The sequence below is a fragment of the Haemaphysalis longicornis genome, unplaced genomic scaffold (genome assembly GCF_048455015.1).
Source record: "Haemaphysalis longicornis isolate Haplotype H1 unplaced genomic scaffold, Haemaphysalis longicornis Haplotype H1 scaffold_10, whole genome shotgun sequence".
Classification (NCBI taxonomy): domain Eukaryota; kingdom Metazoa; phylum Arthropoda; class Arachnida; order Ixodida; family Ixodidae; genus Haemaphysalis; species Haemaphysalis longicornis.
In genome coordinates this window covers 20876463-20895310 of record NW_027526204.1, presented here as the reverse complement: position 1 = coordinate 20895310, position 18848 = coordinate 20876463, and the positions used below count along the sequence as shown (strand labels likewise).

Here is an 18848-nt window from a genome sequence, read left to right as displayed (position 1 = left end):
TGATTCTTGTGGGAAAATATAATATCTGTGTTATCGAAACACGGTGTGCAGCCACATTCTGCGCAGTGGAGAGCTAACTGAGTGAAGGGCCGCCCCTGGAGGCTCGATGAATGCTCTCTTAATCTGATGTTGACACAGCGTCTAGATACACCGCATCCCGATGACCGCACGTCATCGGGATGCGGTATGCGACGTTTTTCTTGCATTCAACAAAACGCCGCGAATGACGTACTGTACATACTTGTGTGCCTTGCGGCTGTTCGAACTTCTTTCGAACCAGAGAGCACACACCACTGAGCTTATTCTTCGCCCAAAACGCCACCTTCACACCAAATCTCGCTGCCACGTTCTTTAATTGATGTGAGAACCCGTGCACGTACGAAATTACCGATACAGTGCCTCGCTCATTAGGATCCTGTCCTTTTTCATTGGAACCGCTGCCCTCTGACAGGATGGCTTTTTTCACGTTCTTGCTCACCCCGAATAGCACCGCGGCAGGGAAGCCTGCCTTCCTGAGCCGCGGTACTTGCTGATTGAAGGACTGTCCCACACCGTGTGGGCAAGATTTCATCACTGCCAACTTCAAACAGGCCACTGCAATACCCTGCTTGACTATTTTGGACTGGTCTGAAGAAAAGCTAAGAAGTGGCACCTCTGAACGGGGTGAAAACAGCTTTTCAAAAGCGAGTTTCAAGTCCAGGCATTGTAAGCTGTTCCCACTCGGAGCCTCGCAGGTGAACTTTAACCCCTTCCCTCGTGTACGGAATGTATCCAATACTGTTTCTTTAACAATTATTAAGTTGGGACCACTTGTCAACACCAAATAATCGTCTGCGTACCTGAAAACGTTGATCAGCGATGTCTCAGAGGTACAGCACTCGCCTCTAAGCGGGAGGTACCGGTTTCGAATCCTGGTACCACCGGGTACCCACCGGTTTCTTTACTGGGTACTGGCGTCTCTGGTCGAGTTCGGACCCTTGAAAGAGGAATCCACGTCTGGAACGCTGCCTTTACCTTTGCGAGGGGCCCCTGACCCTTGTCCATTTGGCGGGGCCCCCGGCCATCATGCCGCGTTGCGCCATTTCCGGCGGTTAAATTCGGGCGGCATGTCCTGCCACAGGCGGTTGCAAGTTGAGCGTCCACCGTGGCTGTGGAAGGCACCATGTGCATTCGTGTGCCTTCGTGGCGCCGGGCACCTACCGGTAAAATAGGTACAAGCGAATCCCCGGCCTGGCGCTCGGCCAGTGTGTGGGACTATAGCGCTTGGGAAGTTCACCCGGCTTGCATGGGAAATTGCCCCTATGGAAAGGGGCGGCTGCAAAAACGCAGGAACTTTTTTTTTGTATCGGTAATTCCGTACGTGCACGGGTTATCACATCGATTAAAGAACGTGGCAGCGAGATTTGGTGTGAAGGTGGCGTTTTCGGCGAAGGTTAAGCCCAGTAGTGTGTGCTCTCGGGTTCGAAAGAAGTTCGAACAGCCCCAAGGCACACAAGTATGTACAGTACGTCATTCGCCTTAGCCACTGAGGATAGAGAAAAAGGGCCTGAGTAACTATTTCGCATGCGGTGGTAAGGCACCGTCACCAAAGCCAAGGCACCCAAATATGGCTGATTTAACCCCTCACTGTGCGTCCGCAGTCCTTCTGTGTTGATTTGTGACTCTCTGTCCACGTATTGACGGAGAAAATTCCGACTGAAGAGCTCTTTAAGCTTTTAGTTCCCCCGATAGCCTTACCAGAAAAAATACCAAGAAAACAAACCAAGCGCACGTGAACGTGCGCCTCTTGAGGAGCGCCCGTCGTCGGCCAACTCAACCTCCGAGAACACTCTGTCCAGCGTTTGTGGCGTGATATCTCACGTGCTGTAATACTCGGCAGTTCAGGTGCGACCTGAAGTGTGAAGCACAGACGCCGAGTTCACGAAGCCGGTTTCCGGGAGTTATAGCGCGTGCTAATGCGTTCCACTTCGGAAGTGATGTAAAAGCCTCCGGACGAAACTATACGGGCCTGCCAGTCATGAACAACTTTCAGCGAAAAGTTCGGAAATCCGTGTGAAGTACAGCAGCCGTGTCTCCGACAAAGGGGCAGGGGCCGCCAGCTCCGCTGTTTCTCCAGCCTTGCAACCATTTCATTGCATGGGTGGCCCACCTGTTGTCCCTCATTCGCAGTACATGACATAGACAAGCCCACTTCTTTTACTTAGTGAGAGCCAGAATATATATTATGCTACGTTTATTCCTGAATCCAGATCACTGTTTTCTAGTCTGTTGCGTCAAGTCTAACATTCACGTTCAACGGCTCTTTAGGCTTACCTAGGTTTGCCGTTGTAGTGGTGTCAACATCGTCCGCATTTAGCCCCACTATCATCCTTATCCCCATACTTCCGTTCTCACCATCGCCGATGCGTGGGCTGGCTGTCAACTTTGCCACGCGACAGATCCAACACGGCCATGTGTCTGGGCGGTCACCTGTCTTCGCTGCTCATAGTTCCGGCAGCGCTTACGACCCCTAAATAAATGTCTAAGCCACAGCTCGGCTCACGGCATACAACATTAATACGCTTAGTGAGATCTCAAGTTTGCACCCTATTAGTCATTAGTTATAAATATCCAGAACTATAAATTGCTTATTTATAACTAATATTAGTTCTTCCATGCAGGTGGGTTGAAGAAATATTGTGTTTGGAAGATTAGGCAGTTTGATTTAGGTTACTAGCATCTCCGAGTTCTACGAAAAAAATTGTTAAACTTGTCTGAGAGATCAGTTCTGCTGAATACTTCGTGATTCACCTTGAGACTATCGGGCGGGGTACAGCAGGAAGTCTTGCTCAGTAGCTCATTGAGTCTCCTACAAGCAATATCACTTCGCTTCAAATGACTTGCATCGAAAATGCTGTTGTAGTATTCTCGTTTCACCTTTTCCTTTTCTTTATTTAATTTGCTTCTAAATAACTTGTATTTATCCCACTTCTTTGAATCTCGAATTTTCAGAGACGAATTGTACAACTTCTTTTTCTTTGCAATTTATTTTCTTAGGTAACCGGTAATCGTACGGTTTGAGCGACTTCCTAGGTATTGGTTGCGTTCGAGTGGGAAATGAAGTAAAGTAGTGCGATTTGAAATTTTTTATAAAGCTTTCATAATCGCTATTTGCATCTGTTACGGCAAGGACATACGCCAATTTTGTTTCAGCTATGCGTTTTCGAGAGCCTTCCAGCGTATTTGGTGTTATCTGGCGATAAGTAAAGGCGTGCCCGTTTTTGCGCCTAACGCTGTCTTGTGGGTCAGTGATAAATAAAATAGGCATGTGATCACTAATACCCGTGCTTAGGACTCCTCACGTAGTGTGTTCTGTGGCGGAGTTAGTAATAGATACATCAAGTAAAGACACTGTTGTCGACGTGGCACGTGTTGTGGACTCGATGACGTTTGTAAAGCCATTGCTCTGCATTATTAATGAACGCTCAGTGGCAGGGGCGGTGTTTTTTAAAAGATCGATGTTTAGATCACCATCTACAATAAGGCAGCAATTGTTTCCACTGGCATAGGAATGTAAACGTTCAAAAAATGCGCAAAAAGCTGGGAGGCTCCCAGAGGGTGGGCGATACAAACCAGCAAATGTTTGTGTTGGTTTCTACGCATAAAATTTCATAATTGGCAGTGATAACGCTATAGTCCTGGATAATTTCATATTTTGGGTGCCTAGTTTTAATCGACACGCCAGCCCCTCTAGTTTCCCGATGGTTCAAGAAAAATTGGCTGCATCTAGGCAGTGCAAAATGATAATCATCGTTATGGTACCACGTCTCCGTAAACATAGCTACATCGAAGTTAGTTTGATATGAAACCAAAAGCTTCATGACGTCATCCCATTTTTATAGCAGCGAAAGAGCGTTCATGTGGAACAGTTTTGGCATTTTTGTTGAGTTACGTTTGACAACGCGTATTATGTCTTCAAAGAAAATACAACCCGCGAACATGACTTTCTGAACCGATGCATTGTTTATCTTGCGCTCTGAGGCGTTAGACGGACACGTCGGCGCAGATTTTGTTCACATCATGTTTGCAGGCACGATACGGGACGTCTCCGTCCGGCGCGCGAAAACACTTCTCTTTCGCGTCCACTTCCATTTCATTTTTATGCTGCCTATTCGGCCTCCTCCACGTCTTCTTCCGGCTCTTCCATTTGCGGAAGAAGGTATCCATGATGCGGAGATTATTCCGTTCTGCAAACTCTACTAATAGGTCTCTCTGCTATTCCTACAACCCACGCCGTAGTATCCAACTGCCTTGTCTCCAGCCTGCTTCTTGCCTCGACCCGCCGCGGTGGCTCAGTGGCTAAGGCGTTGCGCTCCTGAGCACAAGGTCGCTGGTTCGATTCCAGGCCGCGGCGGCCGCTTTTCTGATGGAGGCGAAAAGCAAAAACGCCCGTGTGTACGAGGTTTTGGCGCACAATAAAGATCCCCAGGTGGTCAAAATTAATCCGGAGCCCTTCACTACGGCGCGCCTCATCGCCTGCGTTGCGTCGGCGCGTTAAACCCCACAATCAATCAATCAATCAATCAAATTGCCTACTTAAGCACTGATTGAAGTCTCCCATAACTAGGGTATACTGTGTTTGTACACTAGCCATTGCCGATTCCACATCAACACAGAAGCGTTCAACTAGCTGGTCATCATGGCTGGATATAGGCGCGTAGCCCTGTACCACCTTGAATTTGTACCCCTTATTAGGCCTAATTACAAGGCAGGCTCGTTAATGCTATATGTTGCCAGCTATGCTTTTATTGAATAGAAATCTCACTCCCAGTTCTATTCTGTCCACTAGACCATGGTAACATGGGACGTGTCCATCTTTTAGCACTGTAAAGACTTCAGCTGTCCTCCTAACCTCGCTAAGCCCTATTACATCCCATTTATTGCCCTTCAATTACTTGAACAACACCTTTAGACTCGCCTCGCTAGATAAGGTTCTCGTGTTAAACGTTGTCCGGTTCAGCTTCCAATGGTGGCCTGTCTGGATCCAGGGATTCTTAGCACCCTCTGCTGCGTCGCAGGTCTGACCACCGCCGGTGTCAGTTGCTTCTGGCATCTGGGGACTGAGGGCCAGAGGTTAATTGGCGTATTAATGGGAGGTTGTGGCCATTACTGCATCAGGGTGGCCCATCCTGCTCTGGTGAGGGAGTGCGTTACCGGCAGTGGTCGCCGGGATCAGGCCGTGCCCCGAGCTCCCTTCTGCAATTCCATCAACACGCGGATTTTTTTATCTGGTGGGAATTGTGTGCCACCGGAATTTTTACCACGGTCCTTCTGCACGCGAGGCGGATGCTGTACCTCTACGCCACCGCTGCGCACCGGGTAAGTAACACCGCGTATAAATTGATGCTCGCCATAGTCGTACTGTGTAGCTGTTTGGTGCACGGGTTCCTGTGGCCAAAAAGAGCTCCACATGAAACTCGCACTGAACATAAAATTCAGATGTAACCATTGTACGTTGCACTTTTGTTGGTTGAGCTATCGACCCTTGTTTAGCTTAACGTTGAAAGCTGTAACGTTGAGCGGAACGTCGTGTCACGCCACGTTAAAGACATATAGGTCAAGCGTTAGGCTCCGGTTAGAGACATTACCTAATATTCAAAAATTCCAGGAATCCTTCTCCGGAGGTATGTGTGTACGGTGTTGTCAGAATTAACACGAGGTAGTTTTAAGGTACAGCGTAACGACGAGACAAGCAACCTCAAATATATTAAACGTCAAGGTGCGTTTGCCTCCTCACAATTTTTGACCTCAAAGATAACGTTGGGCATAGTGTCAAGAAAATGCGGCGCAAGCATTTGCCAACACATCAAGCGAGTATGGGTTACATAACGCAGACAAAATGAGGTTTGAGCGCAGTTTTTATTATAGAACCCGGGCGGCGGCTTTCTCACCCCCATAAGCCGCTTTATTGCCCGATAAGTTGAGATACCGTCGTACAATCTCGTAGTTACGCGTACATTACTGCGAAGTACGAAATTACTGTGTTTGGTTTCTTCTATTCGCCCGTTTCTCGCACAGCCTCATTGATAGCATCCTCCTTTTTGCCGTCATGACAATTCATTTGCCGCCAGAAGTATTCTTTTCGAAGAGCCATCTCGCCTTTCTTGGCTTTACGCAATATTTACCGGTGCGCGAATGACTGTTCGTTGGGATATAAACCATCCACCAGCCCCCAGTGCTGCCGGAATTTCGACCACTATACAAAAATAGACTGCACCAGTAGTTGTTTTTTCACGGTCCTTTTGTTGTTCTACAATGTCCAGCTGAACCATGTAATCGGCGAAGTAACCACCCGCGGCTGCTCTTGCAGCATGAAAGCAAGACGCACGTATTCCCCGCAAACGTCGTCATTCAAGGTAACAACTAAGAGTCGCGAGCGACTGTTTCTTTTCCTCTCCCTGGGGAAGTTGCGATGAAGGGGCAGAGCACCTGAAAGTATGTCACGACATAAAACAGTTCACGTCGAGGCTTTAAGACAGAAGTTACTGTAGTATGAAGTTGCCTGTCCAATGCTAGAATGAAAGGAAAGTTAAAATGTGCTCGCTGTGATCGCTCACAAAATTCAGGCTATTTTTCGCATCGCGTTTTGGCCACGCGACATATCGAATGTCAGTTACACCACCGATTTTGTCCACGCTACTTTGTTACCAATACAATTACTTCATATCTTATATCAGTAATGGTATTGAAAACACCAGTACCTGAATTATTCGCCTTCTCGGACACTGACAATTCACTTGCAAAGTCGCCAGAATAACAGCTAAATGCCCAGCTGAAAGAATGAAAATACTCACTTTCGTGTGCCTTCGAGACCGCCAAAAGACCAGACGTAGCTGACTTGCTTAGCGGTAGCATCGTAGAGCGTTCGGGAAGCGTTCAGGCAGAAATACGTCGCGCAGTCGGTGGATGTAGAGGCCGCCACAAGTTCCGGAAGCTGGAACATTGCCTGCAAGAAAATTCGTGTGTCTGCTGCAATTTGGCTGAGATAAACCACCAAGCCCATCTATTACAAATGCAGAGTCTACAAGATGGCTTCGCCACGTATTTGGGTTTAGGATTTATATTTTATCACTAGTTTACGACTTTTCGATAATGCAGGAAGAATGCCAGAAATGATGGCATGAATTACTTCACCACCTACAACAACATCTCTAGTATTACGTTACTTTTGATGCAATATCGGCCTTCTTTGGGCAGATAAAACAGCGTGATCCGAATGTTATGAAGGGTTCAAGAATTTTTGGCAGAGATCGTCAAGCAATGCTTCAATGAGTGGGCATGGGAGCAGCGCCTTCGGAGCGGCTCCTAATCGACAACTTTTCATCATGCAGATCCTGCCTGCTATGCTTGTTTCGTGGCTATCGGCTGTGGTCAGCGCATCTCCCGGCATCACTTACACGCTGCCGATAGCGGCCCCTTCGACTGACAAGCTGGATGCTACGCCAACTGCGCGGACCTGTTGCGTGATCGCCCATGAACTGCACGCGTCAACCGAACTCGCCTTCCTCCGGACAGGCCAATGGACGACTGCATCATCAGCTCGCGAGGATTTAAGCAGCTGGCGCGCCAACACACTCTTCAGTGGGCATGGGAGCAGCGCCTTCGGAGCGGCTCCTAATCGACAACTTTTCATCATGCAGATCCTGCCTGCTATGCTTGTTTCGTGGCTATCGGCTGTGGTCAGCGCATCTCCCGGCATCACTTACACGCTGCCGATAGCGGCCCCTTCGACTGACAAGCTGGATGCTACGCCAACTGCGCGGACCTGTTGCGTGATCGTCCATGAACTACACGCGTCAACCGAACTCGCCTTCCTCCGGACAGGCCAATGGACGACTGCATCATCAGCTCGCGAGGATTTAAGCAGCTGGCGCGCCAACACACTCTTCAGTGGGCATGGGAGCAGCGCCTTCGGAGCGGCTCCTAATCGACAACTTTTCATCATGCAGGTGTGTAATCACTTTTCTCTGTACGCGAGAAAAACCGATGACCGTTGTACCCTGCTGTTCCCGTGCCCACGGGTGTTGCGTGAAACTTTGTCGGAGTGTTTTTCTATGGCGTTATTATTACTGTGCTGCGGAGACATTGAATCCAACCCCGGGCCCACTACTCGCTCAGAAGCTCTTCTTGACATTGAAAGCTTGCCTGAAAACCCTGCCGAACAGATGGGCGTTCTCTTCCGATTACTGAAGGATGTTCATGCCCGCTCACTCCAAAGTTCTAAATTTCAGGCCAAAGTTGCGGCAGACATCAAAAGTATTAAAACCGGACAAAAGTCTATTGAAACGAATGTCTCGGACATTAAAGGGGTCCTGAAATGCCTTCCGCCGATGCATGGATGTACATGTAACCAAATAAAGCAGTGTATTAGCAATCTCCTCCTGCAAGAATTTTGTTAAAGCGATGAGTATTAGCTGAGAAATCGTAAATCAAAAACCGGGAATTATCGTCGCGCCGTATTTCCTCCTCCTTTCAACTGTTTCTTCGCTGTTGGCCTCCCCTCCCACGATGCTCCGCTCCTCAGCGGTGACGTACTTCCGCTATTGCGCTCCCACAGACTGCCGTCTGCTACGGGCCAGCTCTTTCGGCTTTTTCATCTCTGTAGACACCATGGACACAGGCTGGAAAAGCGAACGAATGACCTGGCCGCATGTGTGCGGCCTGGCCTTGCCCTTTCGCGGTGTACGTAGGTGCAGGGCTGCAGTTGGTATCGGTGGCGAACTCGCAGCCGCGTGGGGAGAATCGTGCGCTCGTTCCCTTTGGTGCACCGCGCACTGTTTATCCAAAAAGCGCGGTCTCAGATGTGGCCCCGCTGGTGCCGGGTGTTATTTTGCGGTGGTTGTAATTCCTACTACCGGCGGCATGTGAAAAAAGACATTTTCAACCGACACAGAACCCGTGCACAAAACGCGCCGGATCGGATCGCTTTATCAGCGGCGATGAACGTGAAGGCGAAGAGCAAACCAACGCTGCACTCGATCAGCGGGAACCCGTGTTCTGACAAGCTGCACCCATGTGTTGCATTCAACACTGACGGGAAAGCGTTTGTTTGCACTTGTTTGGATAGTCGTAAAATGTCCAAACACTCCGGCACTCCGCTAGCAGATCAGCCGGCGAGACATTTCGGAAAACATTTGACAGATGGCGCCGTATGCATTAGTGTGTCGCTACGCAAAACTGATGAGACGCTCTACTAAAACTCCCATCGCGGTGTCACGTAGCGGGACGCAAAAATTTAGCGTTTAGCGTATGCAAAGGCCACAAACGCTGTACTAAAACTCTATTAGCAGCAAAATAGCGTGCGTATGTGAAACCGCTTGCGTTTACAAAGCTGCACGCCGAGCGCGTACGTTTCAAACCTAGTGACATCGTTTAAATACACTGGCAAGCACAGTGTAACGTAGTCAGATATCAACCGTATGCTCAGGCGACAAGCAAGAGCTTGTTTTATGTGGGGCGGAGATTGCGCATAAAGGCCCGTTCGCACTTGCGACGAAAGCGAGTGAGAGCGGCAGGAATTCCGTCGCTTTGTCGCGCGACGATCGTTTTTGTCGAATGGTCGGGACAAATTTTGGTTGCGCGACAGAATTCCCGTCGCTTTCGCTCGCTTTCGTCGCAAGCGGGAATGGAAAGTTCTGCAGCTGCCGTCTGCTACGCAGCTCGGAGGTAACCGCGCGATCTGCTCGGGCCGGATGAACGCGCACACTCCCGCACGGCAGCGCCCCAAGCGGCAGACGGCCGCGTACATCGCTCCCTGCGCCCGCCTGGAGCCCGCCCTCGGCACACTAGCCAGTATATTTCAGGCACTATAATGGAGGAAAGATTTTTTGCTTCCGATGAACCTAGTTCTTTGCCCCTGTGTTTTTAAATACGTGAAGTGGTTAGCACGTCGTCCTCACGCAGCTCTGTATCGTCGTAGCATCGCTGATTGTCCGAACGAAGCTTGCAGCTAAGCCAATGCAGCGACCGAAGCTGTGTGTGTGTGTGTGCATCGCCTCCTGTGTGTTGTGGACGCGTTCGTTTCGGGATGAAATGTGACATTGTACTTCTGCGGGTGGATAATGCTTCCCATGGTCTGGATTATCTTTCTCGAACGACGTACCACTCAACCTCGCATGGGGTATGTGCAGTGTGCCTGGCTAAAAGCCTTCTCGCTTGCGCGCCAGAGTTGTGACTTGCTGCTCGTCCCCACAAACCGGGTGTGAGGTGAGTGCCGTATTTACGACGGGCAGGAGGAGACAACTCATCGTCTGTCAATCGCGGTTCAGACTTGCAACGCATGTTGTGACGTTGCGTTCGTTCGAAACGCATCTCTGGATTGTTTTGAAGTTGAATAAAATGTACGCGTCAAACCCGGGCATTCGGCTCAGGGCGTTCTCGGCGATTGCACCAAAGAAGTGCCACGGGACTTTCTTTATGGTACGTACTCACGTATACGATAAAATCCACGTCGTGTTATGGCCGTGTTGCATTCAATACAAACGGTTAAGCGTTTGTTTACACTTGTTTCGTTTGTCGTAAAATGTCAAAGCACTCCGGCACTCCGCTGGCAGATCAGCCGGCGAGCCGACGCTGAGCAGACGACTCATCTCTTTGCCGGAAGTGCGTGAAAAAGCCGTCCAATAGCAGGATGTCTAGCTCATGACGAACATCTGGGAATCGATGATGTAGACATGTGAAGATGGCGGCGTCCAAAAACACGAAGGAAAGGGTGAGAAAAAAGCGACAAACTTTGCAACAAAAGTGTGAGCTTTCCGCTGCGCGTAAAAGAGTAATACTTGGCACAGGTGACGTTGGCGACCCAATCTAGCGATTGCGCTAGTTCATTTAGTGTGCTCAAAATGCCTTTCAGGGCCCCTTTCAACTAAAACTGGACGCCCTGGAGGAAACATCTCGTGCTGTGGATGGTCTTGGTGCGCAAATTACAGAATTGCAGTCCACTGCTGATTCTTTAGCCACACAAAATACTCTTTTGCAGTCGCGCATTGATGAACTCGAAGACCGTTCACGCCGTGACAACTTGTTGTTTTATGCGTTACCTGACTCAAAGGAAACCTGGCAACAAACTGAAACAAAATTGACTGCAATTCTAAATGAAGTGATACCCTCACTTCCCGCTGGTTCAATCGAACGGGCACATCGTATAGGCAGTCTTTCGCGAAACAAATGTCGTCCGGTTATCGCGAAGTTTTCGAACTTTAAAGTGAAAGAACAAATGCTTTCGGCACGGAAGCTTTTCAAACAGAAAAATATTGCACTATCCGAAGATTTTTGTCCAGCCACCCGCATTGCCCGGAAAAAGCTTACTGAATTCGCTAAAAATCAACCCGGTTCCCCTCCCTTTTTGCTGAGTCACAACAAGCTTACCATAAACAAAAAACGTTACACTTACAACGCAAACACTGACAGTATTGAAAATTTTCAGAGCAATGAAAACTCTGATTTGCAAGAACCCGTCATTGCGCCTGCGCCTGTCCGTGATACTGCGGCATAGGGAAGCGATAGGGGTAGTGGACGGACGTTAACACATCTCTCTGTGTTATTGACCAATACGCGCAGCGTCGTTAATAAACAAGATGTACTGTCATCTGCATTAGATTCTTGCTCTGCGGCTTTTGTCGCAATCACTGAAACTTGGCTGTCTAATAATATACAAAACTCCGAAATTTTCCACGATGCCTCCAGATTTAACATCTACCGATGCGACCGCACCGAGTCTCGAGGCGGTGGCGTACTTCTGGCCATTTCGAACGAATTTCTTTCATCAAGCATTTCTGTGTGCAGCAATCTTGAAATCATCTGGGCCTCAGTAACCATTGACCATCGCAAGTTTATCCTAGGTGTTTGCTGTAGACCCCCCCTCTTCGTTGCCTTGTTTCACAAATGAACTACATGACGTCCTCAATATTATCTGCACACAGTTTCCTTCTTCCTCCGTCATCATCATGGGAGATTTTAACTTCCCTAATATAAAATGGAGCACCACCCCTCCCACTGTAACGCCATACTCAACTGAAGCACAGGAATTCTTGGATTTGTGTTCTGTCTTTTCCCTCACTCAACTTGTTACCAAACCCACTAGGCTGTCCTCGACCGCATCTAACACACTTGACCTAATTTTAACTACTACACCGGATCTCATCTCTGCTGTTACTTGCTCTCCTGGAATTAGTGATCACTTGCTGCTCAATTTTCTCATTAAAACTACTGCTTTAGCGCGCTCAAAAAAATGTAAAACCATCCTTGACTATAACAGAGCCAACTTCGACGCACTCAATAACGAACTTCACGAGTTTACAGATGTATTCTTGAGTACATTTGACAACTCTGTAGAAGTTAACTGGAACCGGTTTGAAGCTAAAGCTCAGGAACTCGTCGATAAATACATACCAATGCGAGTCATCACCACGAATGCTCAAGCACCATGGTACAACGTTCATATCAAGCGTCTGTCGAATAAGAAAAAACGTTTGTATCGCATCGCCAGACGCTCACCTTCTAACTCGCGTTGGGATGCGTACAAGATTGCTTCCAATGATTACATTTCGGCTATAAAAACCGCTAGACAGAATTTTTTATCTAATGTTCTTCCGTCAATGCTTTCTTCAGACTTAAAAAAAATTTTGGCGTACCATAAACCCTCCGTCCGATGACACCATCACCTTAAACGACACATCTGACGAACCAGTTCCCAGCAATCTTTGTGCTATGCTTCTCAACGAAACATTCGTAAAAAACTTTTCCGCGGCGTCTACCGTTGCGAAGCCTCCAACCCAAGCGCTCAGTTGCGCAGCTATGCCTCCAGTACAAATCGATGTTTCCGGTATCTCTAAACTTATCACTGACATAAATAATTCCTCATCTCCTGGATTTGATGGCCTTAGCACAAAATTTTTGAAAAACACTGGTGTTTATTGTTCTATCATATTAACAAAAATATTTCAGCAATCATTGGACACGGGTACGCTTCCTAAGAAATGGAAAATAGGAAAGGTGATTCCAGTTTATAAGTCCGGCAACAAAAATAATCCATGTAATTATCGCCCCATTTATCTTACCAGTAACTGCTGCAAAATACTAGAGCATGTCATCTACAGTAATTTGGTTAATTATCTGGAATCCAACTCATTTTTCGCAGCAGCCCAACACGGTTTTCGCAAGACATACTCCTGTGAAACCCAACTAATTTATTTTACTCACAAATTACATCAAATTTTAGATAGGTCCTCGCAGGCTGACTGCATATTTTTAGATTTTTCAAAGGCATTCCATAAGGTTTCACACGGGCTACTGCTTCATAAACTAAATCAATTAAACATTGACAGAAGTTTGTTGACGTGGATTGAATATTTTTTTACTAACCGTTCGCAGTTTGTTGTCGCTAATCAATCTTGCTCTCCATTCAGCCCTGTTTATTCAGGTGTACCGCAGGGTTCGGTCCTTGGGCCCCTCTTGTTTCTTATTTATAATTATGACTTGCCTTCTTTGTTAAAATCTAATGTCCTTTTATTTGCTGATGACTATGTTATTTTCCGCGAAATAACCTCTGATAACGACACTACCATTTTGCAGTCTGATTTGAACTCTGTTGTTAATTGGTCTAAAACTTGGCTAATGGAACTCAACACTAACAAATGCAAGACAATGCGTGTTTCTTGTACTAAGACCAACCCATCACAATATTCTCTTAACAATGTCCAATTAGAATCAGTTGCTTCCTACAAATACCTTGGCATTCACATTACCACGAACCTAACCTGGAACCTTCAAATTGAGCATATTGTTAACCAGGCTAACCTCATGTTGGGTTACTTGCGCCGCAACTTCTTTACAGCTCCTTCATCACTCAAATTATTGCTTTACAAAACATTAGTTCGTTCGAAACTGGAATATGCATGCTCAGTATGAGACCCATGTCACGGAAAACTTATAACTGCACTAGAACTTGTTCAAAATAATTCTGTTAAATTTGTGCTAGCCAACTACCATCGAACCGCGAGCATTACTAGAATGAAATCTGATTTAGCCCTCCCATCTCTCTCCTCTAGGCGTCAAATTTCACGACTAACTATTTTTCATAAGCTGTATCACCACCCCGTTCTGCGTGACGAGCTTATACCTAGGCCACATTATCAATCCCGTCGCGTTTACCATAAGTGCAAAGTTAGAATTGATATATGCAAAACAATGCATTGTTTTCATTCCTTCTTGCCCCGGACAAGTCGTGACTGGAATCGCCTTCCTTTTGACACTGTATCTATTAATGACGTACACCAGTTTCGAAATGTTCTAGCTAACATTGTATAATCAGTTCTTCTAATGTTTGCTTTTGATGAGTCGCAGTTGCAATTTTTAATTACATTGTGTTAATGATTTTATTGTACGTTGTATCTTAACGTCTCTGCGATGTTTTTTTGTTGTTGTTGTTTTTTATTTCATTGCTCTCACACCACTCCCCTCTGTAATGCCTTTGGCCCTGAGGGTATCATAAATAAATAAATAAACTAGGAACTGTACTACGTGCATCCAATAATCCCTTGGTCCTGTTTGTGTTTTTGAGTGAACAGGGAGGAGTTCACAAATTTATATACAATCGTCACCACCTAAGGCTTCAGATGCAGTTATTTATTTGAAGTCAACATGCGACCATTAAGCAACAAAACCCTTCAGCTCCAAAATGCAAAAAGAAACTTCCGAAAACACCCAGAAACAGTCTGAACCCTCAAGCCAAAAGCAAACTCACATTGGGCAAATGCATGTAGCTCATTTTGATCCGCGAAACAGCAGGATCTCGCTCATTTTCGATACGAACCACGACCTGCGTACAGGGCGTTATCTCAACTATTTTGTAGCAGCCCCTTTTTTAGGGTAAAGTTGCCGAATTTTTCTTGTCACTGCAGCTTCAACCGATTCAGTTTTGCTTTCTGCGTCTGGCTCATTTCGAAAAAAACGCCTCATATAGCCTTCGAGTTAGAGACACGGCCGCTTGCATTGCCGCCTGGCGGTGGCGCCCCTTCACACACCATTCCCCATTTCAAGAGCACCGCCTAAGAAACCCAACTGCCACGATTCGGACGTGAATCGTGAACAAAGTCATCTATCGTTAACTGAAACTTGGATATCTTGGCATATGGGTTAAGTCGAAACTTTTTCTCGACGTGCATTTACTTCGCACAGGCACCCGCCGCGGTGGCTCAGTGGCTAAGGCGTTTTGCTGCTGAGCACAAAGACGCGGGTGCGATTCCCGGTAGCGGCGGCCGCTTTTCTGATGGAGGCGAAAAGAAAAACCCCCGTGTGTACGAGGTTTCGGCGCACGCTGAGATTTCTAGGTGGTCAAAATTAATCCGGAGCCATGTGAAGCGTCGGCGCGTTAAATCCCACAATCAATCAATCAAAATACTTCCACTAGGCGCTATCAATTCCCTATTTAGATCCAAACATTTTTACGGGGGACCACTGGTTTTTCAAAATGTTGGCAGATAAGACCCCAAGCAAAGTCCGCTACAGATAGCTGCTAAAGTCTGCGTTCGAACACGCGGTGGCGAATGGCGAATTGACACAGAGTACGCGCTCTACGAGGCCGACGTCCCCGTTATTGGAATGCTACCCAGTGGCCACATCTTTGAGATAGCTGTGGACGACGCACCTGATAATGCCGACGACGAGGAGCCTTCAGAGGTGCCTACAACGGGCGAAACATGAAACATACTGCGGCTGCTTCGGAAAAAGGTTAGTTCCTAGCGGTGGCGACCAACAGTTCATACTACGCCTTGAGAAGCTCGAGAACCCTTTTCTGTGACCAGATTCGAACACAAAACAGGCGAGCATCCCACGGGTATTTCTTCCGCAATATTAAGAATTTGCTTTTCCTGCGAATTATTCTTCCTTTATTTGGAAAGCTCCATTCTGCATTGGAGGGTTTGTTACCAGCACTACCTTTTATTTCAGTGATCTGGCAACCAATTCTGGGCATTTCGCATAACTCGTAACGCCGCTTATCTTGAAGTTTTTTGCGGATTTTACGACTTCGATTTAAGCGAGAGATTACTGTATCGCTCTATCAAGTAATCCCTAGGTGTGCCTTTATTTCATGCCACTCCAACTCCAGCTTTTCCATTTTATTCATGGTATTTTCTTACAATAAGAAGTGTAAGTATTGGAACTCCAAAATTCTACACAAAACACTCGCACAATCTTGCCATGACACCATTCCATGTCTCCAAGCGAGTTTTCAAAGACGCCCGGATCACATGGGGACTTCTTTGGTCTGCTCTTTCACACTGCTTGCAGTGAAAAGGTTTGCAGAAACCTGCACAATTTCTGTCCATACTAGTTGAAACTGTTAAAATTTAGTGTTTCGCAAATCTCACCTTGAGTCCATCAGTCGGAGGATTACCCTCAGGATGTTGGACGGGCGGGGTGATTGGTGGGCAAAAGGGCAGCCAGGGCAAAACTGCACAAAGCGTTAGATGAAAAATACTCATAGTTAAAACTTTTTCTGCAGGACAATCTTACTGGGTAGTCAAATACCCAGGCAGTCGAGTTGGAACAGCAGACATGGGACTGTGTAACCTCAGAAGGTTTTCTATTCGTTTACACAGCTCAATTGTTTTCGCGAGAGACTGATGTCAGAAACCCTTCATGCGTCATTTAAATTTTGGTGACGCACAGACCTCAATTCCTTCTACAACACGGTTTAAACTTTTTTATTTTTCTTGAAATTTTGCTTGAATAGAGAAGTATGATCGTATGCCTTTGATAATACATGGGAAACGCATCAGTTGGATGGTCGGCGTTCGGTCGGTTGGGGGCTGGAGCGCTGGGTGCGCATAAATTAGAGGCATGAAAATACGACACGAACGGATTTCCTGAAGGGAAGCGAAGCATGATTAAACAGAGTGGAAGAAACTTTCGTTAGGTTCGCTGTCAATGAGGGCACTCGCATGTGGCAAAAGCTATGGCACCGTGTCACCTCAGCCCTTTTTAATGGGCGAAAAGTTGAGTGGTTGCTGGGTTTGTTTTCACGAAGGACGAAGAGGATTCTTCCTCTGTCTGTGAAATTATGTAGCACAGCTGTCACCACCGATTATGAGCAAATAGGGAAGTGCAATTTCTTGCACCACAGACACATTACACAGGAAAAGACAGACCCGTAATATCTTGTTTTAAAATCAACTTTGTCCGTAATATCTTGTTTTAAAATCAGCTTTGTGTTTGCCCATACGTTTGGCTCAAAGGAACACTAGCGGCTGAATGAAAGTTTATTTTAACCGAAAGATCACAGGGGCGGTATTCTCGTACCTGTGCCTGTTTAGAACGTCCCTTTTGCGTCCCTTTCATCGTGACGTACTTCCGGTTAAAGGAGCCATGAAGAGAAAACATAAGTTTGGTTCATTCGAAAGATTGCCTCGTTAGAACCATACTGACACCACCTTTAACGCAAACTTCGCTCAAATAAGCTACTTAATTAGGAAAAAAGGGAATGACCATGCAAACCACTAGCTCATTTCCCGCCACATAACCTATGATGTCATACTACAATGCTCTGCGATTGGCGGCGGCCGGCAAAAGCAAACGCAAGTTAGGCAGGGCTTACCAGTTTGCACAGTGAAACATACTGCACATTCCTTTTATAACACTAAGAACGGCGGAGTAAACGGTTGAAGTTCCGAACGAACAGTTGAAGTTCCGAACGAAAAAAAAAAATACCGTACACACCGCGCATTGACACTCGTATCTTTCTGGTCGGAGCAGAAAGCTCGTGCGAACGGCTTTCCTTACACGACACCGGCCAACTGGCATAAGCGATACTGCTACTGAAATAGAACTATTATTAATCATAAGAAAAATACGGGGCGTACGTACCAGTCTGTATTCGTCCGTCGCGGTGGGGCTGACGAGGCAACGGTGCGGACAGCTGGTCCTTCGTCTGTTGTGGGTATCGCGGAAGGGTCGCTTTCCGGTCTATACGTGTATCCCACAACTCCTGCCGCTCCTGCACTTAGAAGCATTGAGCGTTCAAGTGGTGTGAGGTTGTTAAATGCAAGCCCGAGCTCCTCGGCGAGAGCTTTGTTGTCCGGATCAGGCACTTCCATGACCAGGGCTGTGGGTGTACTAGGTTTTACTAGTATATTCAAAATGGCCGCCAACTCGGTTTCGGCACGAGTTCCGGTTCCTGTTTGATTCCCGCGTGTCATAGAGTTAATAATACTAATGCTATATGGAGTCGACATACTAAGTATCTGTTTCATGTACCGGCTCATATGACGCCATTGTTCACGTCAAGAGATGTACAATTTAGCGGGAGCTTTAAAAATTTGGCAAGCATCGTTTGCTTCCGGGAAAGCGCTTGGGGTACTATGAAATACATAATCTTTCGAATAAAACAAACTTTTGTTTTGTCTTTATGGCTCCTTTAAGCAGTGGGCCTTTAGTTCAAATACCCTAACTGCTCTTGCAAACGCCTTTTAAAGAACTAAAACCGTATCAGAGTATATTTTATGCGTTTATTTGAACGTATTTTAAAAAACTAAACGCGATGAATTTTTTTTTGTTACGACATTGAAAGTTTCCACCGCAAGGCGAGGAACGTCCAAAGATGGCAGCTGCATTCAGCTGTTTCATTGTGACAGTAAAGTGTAAACAATGCTGCGGAGCCTTGCGGCTACTCAGATTTTTACGGTTGGACTCCGTTTTGAGGTTGGTGACAATGCCCGTGCATCAAGATAACCATCCAGTTACGTATTTTGGCATCGATGCACTTGTGGCATGCCGACGCGGGCTTTTACAAAGACCTCGAAGGGTGCTTT

The 18848-nt window shown here is 46.8% G+C and overlaps 1 protein-coding gene across 1 annotated transcript in view; it reads right to left on the bottom strand.

Annotated features, from left to right (window-relative positions):
• The window catches only part of LOC144157649 (uncharacterized), a 31567-nt gene extending 13556 nt beyond the window's left edge, over positions 1-18011 (bottom strand). Inside the window, exons 1-3 of the mRNA XM_077688467.1 lie at positions 17905-18011; positions 16410-16492; positions 6834-6985 (exon numbers count right to left, since the gene is read on the bottom strand). Coding sequence (XP_077544593.1) covers positions 6834-6982 — 149 coding nt within the window. The 5' untranslated portion in view covers positions 6983-6985; positions 16410-16492; positions 17905-18011. The remainder of the gene's footprint in view (positions 1-6833; positions 6986-16409; positions 16493-17904) is intronic.
• Positions 18012-18848: the final 837 nt, after the last annotated feature.